Source organism: Salarias fasciatus, chromosome 23, assembly GCF_902148845.1.
Source record: "Salarias fasciatus chromosome 23, fSalaFa1.1, whole genome shotgun sequence".
In the NCBI taxonomy this organism is placed as follows: domain Eukaryota; kingdom Metazoa; phylum Chordata; class Actinopteri; order Blenniiformes; family Blenniidae; genus Salarias; species Salarias fasciatus.
In genome coordinates this window covers 38,791,000-38,796,999 of record NC_043766.1, presented here as the reverse complement: position 1 = coordinate 38,796,999, position 6,000 = coordinate 38,791,000, and the positions used below count along the sequence as shown (strand labels likewise).

General features: G+C 49.7%; 3 protein-coding genes across 3 annotated transcripts in view; all 3 read left to right on the top strand.

Annotated features, from left to right (window-relative positions):
* Window positions 1-6,000, top strand: part of LOC115382179 (NACHT, LRR and PYD domains-containing protein 3-like) — a 1,352,480-nt gene that overhangs the window by 199,949 nt on the left and 1,146,531 nt on the right. The window lies entirely within an intron of this gene.
* The window catches only part of LOC115382194 (NLR family CARD domain-containing protein 3-like), a gene marked incomplete at its 3' end in the record, with an annotated part of 1,416,821 nt that overhangs the window by 405,069 nt on the left and 1,005,752 nt on the right, over window positions 1-6,000 (top strand).
* Window positions 1-6,000, top strand: part of LOC115382193 (NLR family CARD domain-containing protein 3-like) — a 112,951-nt gene that overhangs the window by 85,447 nt on the left and 21,504 nt on the right. The window contains exons 7-8 of the mRNA XM_030083888.1: window positions 4,671-4,717; window positions 4,913-4,983. Coding sequence (XP_029939748.1) covers window positions 4,671-4,717; window positions 4,913-4,983 — 118 coding nt within the window. The remainder of the gene's footprint in view (window positions 1-4,670; window positions 4,718-4,912; window positions 4,984-6,000) is intronic.

Genomic DNA, 6,000 nt, shown 5'->3' with positions numbered 1-6,000 from the left:
AAGCTGTGTGGAGGGGCGAGTGTCAGACAGTGACAGTGAGTGTGTGTCAGACAGTGAGTGTGTGTCAGACAGTGAGTGTGTGTCAGACAGCAGTGACGTTTCTTTTAGCAGCTCACAGAAAAACAGGTCTTCATACAGCGCAGACAAACTTAAAATGTTCTTACACCAGACCAAAAACCAGCACAGGGTGAAGGTGGGGGATCATTTCCCTGACCTGAATGGTTTTATTTTATCGGCCAGGCTCCATATGAGCAACAGACAGGAGTCTGGCCTCACGGATCAAGAATGCTACCGTTTAAAAAAGCTGGTGCCAAAAGCCAAGAAACAATTAAATGATGAAGGTGGCAGCCAAGCATTTTTTAATTAATTTATTTGTTCTTATCCTGGTTTTAGACATCTCATTTATCATGGATGTTTTTAAGCTGGGTGTTTTAAACATAAATGGAGCCAGAGATCTGAGAAAGAGACAGTCAGTTTATGAGACAGCCACACTGAAGAAGATCGACGTCCTGTTCCTTCAAGAAACGCACAGTGATTTTAACATTGAGGCTGAATGGAGGAGGGAATGGAGGGGGGAGGCCATCTTAAGCCACCTCACTCCTCTCAGTGGAGGAGTGGGCCTCCTCCTCTCCAGGGCTTTTAACCCCGACTCCCTGGAGGTCCAGCATTGTGTACAGGGAAGGCTACTTTTAGTCAAAGCTCAGTTCCACCATTTTAAACTTGTATTTATTAACATTTATGCTCCAACAGCCGGTGCAGAGAGGAAGCAGTTTTTCCTCAAACTGTCTGAGGTGGTCAGTGGGTGTGGGTCGGAGGACTATTTGTTTGTGGGGGGGGATTTTAACTGCACGGAAGACGCGACTGTGGATCGCAACCATGCAGAGCGTCATCCAGCCTCTCAGCACGTCTTGAAGCAGCTGGTCCACTCTCAGGGCGTTGTGGACGTCTGGAGAAGGACATCCTGACTGTCGGCAGGACACCTGGTCCCACTGTAGAGAGAGCAGGGTCTCCTCAGCCAGGCTGGATCGTATTTATTGTTTTAAGCATCATTTTAATGTTTTTAGGAGGTGTGATATTTTACCGGTTGGTTTTACTGATCATTGTCTACTTTTAAGCAGTATTTTTATCAGGGAGGTGAGACCAAGGAGCGCTTACTGGCATTTTAACTCTGTTTTAACCTTTGATAGAAGTTTTAGGGAGGCTTTAATGTTTTTTTGGGAGGGTTTTAGACAGAGGAAGGGAGATTTTAGCAGTCTTAGGCAGTGGTGGGACCACGGTAAGACGCAGATCAAACTCCTGTGTCAGCAGCACACCCTCAATGTCACAAGTGATATCACCAGATCTATGAAGGATCTAGAGACCGAGATAGTGGAACTGGAACATTTAAGTGAGTCCACAGGAAATCGAGGTAATTTTGAAAACCTCAAAAAGAAAAAAATGGCTTTAGCCGACCTGCTGAATGTTAAAGTGCAGGGCGCACTGGTTCGGTCCCGGTACCAGACCATCACAGGGATGGATGCTCCCTCTAGCTTCTTTTTTGGCCTGGAGAAAAAGGCCGGACAGGGGAGAGTGATCCACGCACTGCTTTCAGACACGGGGGAGGAGGTCACCGAACCATGCCAGATACGGAGGACGGCGGTGGGCTTCTACTCCTCCCTGTATGGGAGTGAGTTCAAGGAGGAGCAGGAGCTCCTGGAGGGGTTCCTGAGGGGACTGGAGCTCCTGGAGGGGTTCCTGAGGGGACTGGAGTCCTGGAGGGGTTCCTGAGGGGACTGCCTCGTGTCTCCGAGGAGACCAACACTGAACTGGAGGCCTGCCTGGACATGCAGGAGCTGCGGGCAGCGCTGCAGGCGATGCCAACGGGCAGGTCTCCTGGGATCGACGGGCTCACCGCCGAGTTCTACAAGGCGTTCTGGGACATCCTGGGTACGGATGTCCTGGACGTCCACAACGAGTGTCTGGCCTCTGGTTCCTTGCCAGTGTCCTGCAGGAGAGCAGTCCTCACGCTGCTCCCCAAGAAGGGGAACCTGCAGGACATCAAGAACTGGCGCCCCGTGTCCTTGCTCTGTGTGGATTACAAACTCCTGTCCAAGGTCTTGGCCTCCAGGCTGGGGAGGGCTATGGAGCAGGTCATCCACCGGGATCAGACCTACTGTGTCCCCGGCAGGTCCATGGTGGACAAAGTCCACCTGATTCGGGACGTTTTGGAAGTCTCTAGTTCTTTGGACATCGATGCTGGTCTGATTTCAGTAGACCAGGCTTTTGATCGTGTTGAACACAGCTTCCTTTGGAGGGTCATGGAAAGTTTTGGGTTCAGCGCTGGTTTCATAGCTAAGATCCAGGTGCTGTACAGGGACATTGAGAGTGTGCTGAAGATCAACGGCAGTCTGTGTGCTCCTTTTAGGGTGTGTAGAGGTGTCAGCAGGGCTGTGCTCTGTCTGGGATGCTCTATGTTCTCTCCCTGGAACCCCTCCTCTCTAAGCTACGTTCCAGTCTGCAGGGTCTGCTTTTACCGGGTTTTAGTGAAAGCATGATTTTATCGGCCTATGCAGACGATCTTATTGTTTTTATAAGGAATCAGGGGGACGTAGACATTTTAGTTAATATTATTAAAGATTTTAATGTGGCATCCGCAGCAAGGGTCAACTGGGGGAAGAGCGAGGCCCTTGCTGTCAGCAGGTGGCATGGCGGTCTCCCAGTTCTTCCCCAAAATCTAACATGGAGGAGGGAAGGCCTCAAATATCTGGGCATTTATGTCGGCAAGGAACATTTTGTTCAGAAGAACTGGGAGACCGTCATGGAAAAGGTGGAGGCTAAGCTCTCCAAGTGGAGGTGGCTCCTCCCGAAAATGTCACTTCGGGGCAGAGTCTTGGTTTTAAATAATCTGGTTGCATCCCAGCTGTGGCATCGACTCACCAGTGCAGACCCTCCTCCAGGTCTCCTGGCTCAAATTCAAAAGAAAATGATAGATTTCTTCTGGGATGGTCTGCACTGGGTGCCACAGGGGGGAGGGGGGCCAGGGCCTGGTCCACTTGGCCAGCCGGACCGCCACTTTTAGACTCCAATTCCTGCAGAGGTACCTCGCAGGACCGGCGGATCTGGTGTGGAGAGGCGTGGCCAGCTACATCCTGAGGCGGGCCAATAAGTTGGGGTTGGATAATGTTCTGTTTTTGACTGATCCCAAATTTCTAAATCTCAAGGGGCTGCCTCCATTTTACCAGAGTTTATTTAAATCCTGGGCCTTATTTTCACGCAGAAGGTGCCTGAAAGCCGACTCTCTGCACTGGCTGTTGAAAGAACCCCTGATCCACGGATCCAGACTGGACATCAGCGGAGCCTCGACCCCCGGCCTGACCGGAAGGCTGATCCAGTCTGGGACCCTCACCGTGGGTCAGCTTGTGGATGCTGTGGGGCCGGACCTGAGCGACGCCCAGGCTCTGGGCTCGCTGCTGGGGATGCAGTCCATCCGGGTGTCCCAGGGGCTCCTGGAGAAGTGGAGGAGTGCACTGACGCCCAGAGACAGGAGCCTGCTGAGGAGGTACAACCACGGAGAACTCTCCCCGGATGCTGAGGACCCCTTCCCCGAGGTCCTGCTGAGCCTGGAACTGGGGGATCTGTCCGGCCCCCTCCTGAAGACCACACAGCCTGAAAGACTATCCTTGCACAAAGCAGGCAAGAAGATTTTTTACAGGAACTGTGTGAAGAGCATCCACAAGGGTGGACTGAGCAACAGACCCCCCACTGTGTGGTCACAGAGACTGGGACAGGCTGGACCTGGACCTGGCCCGCAGTGGAGGATTTTATACAAGCCCCCCTTGAGAAAACGGACTGGAGACCTCCAGTGGAGGATTTTACACGGTGCCATCGCCTCCAATGCTTTTATCTCTGTCCTCAACCCTGCTGTTTTAAACACATGAACCTTCTGCCATCAGCGAGAGACTGTCTACCACGTTTTTACTGAGTGCAAGAGGCTCGCAGGCTTCTTCACTCTTTTAACGGCAGTTTTTAGTCTTTTTAGTGTTGCTTTTACTGAGAGAACTTTTATCATGGGAGCTGGCTAAAAACAAAAAGAAAAAAACAAGTGGCAGCTCCTCAATTTTATCTCAGGGGAAGCCAAGATGGCGATTTACATCAGCAGGAGGAACAAGGTTGAGGGCAGAGAAGGACAGGACGTCAGAGAAGTGTGGCAGGTCAACGTCAAATCCAGACTCTGGCTCGAATATCGGTTTTTTAAACAACACAAAAATTTGAATGCTTTTAAAGAGGTCTGGTGTTTTAAGGACATTCTGTGCTGTTTGGAAAACAATCAACTTCATTTTGCACATTTTTTTAATTTGAAAGTATGAATTGTTTTTAAGAGTCTGACACACACTGGATCACTGTGAACTGTGTAAATAAAAGTGTTTTTTAAAATCACAAAAAATCTCTCTCTCTCTCCCTCTCTCTCTCTCTCCCTCTCTCTCTCTGTCTCTCTCTCTCTCTCTCTCTCTGTGTCTCTCTCCTCTCTCTCCCTCCCTCTCTCTCTCTCTCTCTCTCTCTCTCCCTCTCTCTCTCTGTGTCTCTCTCTGTCTCTCTCCCTCTCTCTCCCTCTCTCTCTCTCTCTCTCTCTCTCTCTCCTCTCTCTCTCTCTCTCTCTCTCTCTCTCTCTCTCTCTCTCTCTCTTCCTGCAGGGTGGACCATGGTGGACAGCAGAGGCTCAAACCTGGACTAAGGAAGTGTAAGTTGGACTCATCACTGTCCGTTTGTCTTTCAATCAAAGCTTTGGATTCATTCAAACATTCCTGACAAGAGAAGCCTGACAAAAAGTGTCCTCATCAAACTTTCTCTCCATCAACAACATGTCAGGAAGTCCACAAACAACAAATCCATCACATGTGTCACATCAGGACTGAACTCTTTTTCTCTCCATCAGATTTCTCTCAACTTCAACTGGATGAAAACTCAATGAGCAGAAAGCTCAAACTGTCCAACAACAACAGGAAGGTGACACATGAGGAGGAAGATCAGCCGTATCCTGATCATCCTGACAGATTTAATTACTATCCTCAGCTGCTGTGTAGAAATGATCTGAGTGGTCGATGTTACTGGGAGGTCGAGTGGAGCGGATGGGTTTCTATATCAGTGAGTTACAGAGGAATCAGCAGGAAAGGAGACAGTAGGGAGTGTTGGTTTGGAGGGAATCATCAGTCGTGGAGTCTGAGGTGCTCTGATGGACGTTACTCTGTCTGGCACAATGCCACAGTAACACTCCTCTCCTCCTCCTCCTCCTCCTCCTCCTCCTCTGGTAGAGTAGCAGTGTATGTGGACTGTCCTGCTGGTTCTCTGTCCTTCTTCAGAGTCTCCTCTGACTCTCTGATCCTCCTCTACACTTTCAACACCACATTCACTGAGCCTCTATGTGCTGGATTTACCCTCAGGTCCTCTGGTTCTTCAGTGAGTCTGTGTCCTCTGTAGGAAGGACGTCTCTGTCTCTGACAGCAGGGAGGAGGAGGAGCCTGTCAGAAGGTGGGAGGGACCTATTAGAATGTGGGAGGAGTTTAGCTCCACTAAAGATGTGATTTCTTCTGTGTTCCATCTGGTGTTTGTTGTGGTTTCATTGTTGTGGTGTTTCTTGAAATGTTCCATCATAAAGTAATAAAAGTCGATCACTGACAGTCAAACTCTCTTTCTCTCCTTTACTGGTTGTCTTCAGTTAGATTTGCTGTTCAGTCAATGAGTCAGTCAGTATGTGTGTGTTTCTTCTGTCAACCGACAACACAACAACACAACAACCTGAGGTCCACCCCACAGACCTACAACACAACAACCAGGGGGGTATTGCACAAAAGTAGGATAAATGCATCCAGGATAAATGAAAATGCGCGGTTTGAGTCAGCCTAGTCGGTGTTTTCTCGGATTAATCGGTTGCACGTTTGCTGAGCAAGGATGAAAAGACGCGGCTTACTCAAGCCAGGTGTGGAGCATCAGGATCAGTGGTGTTCACGGCGTTCTTCAGAAGAC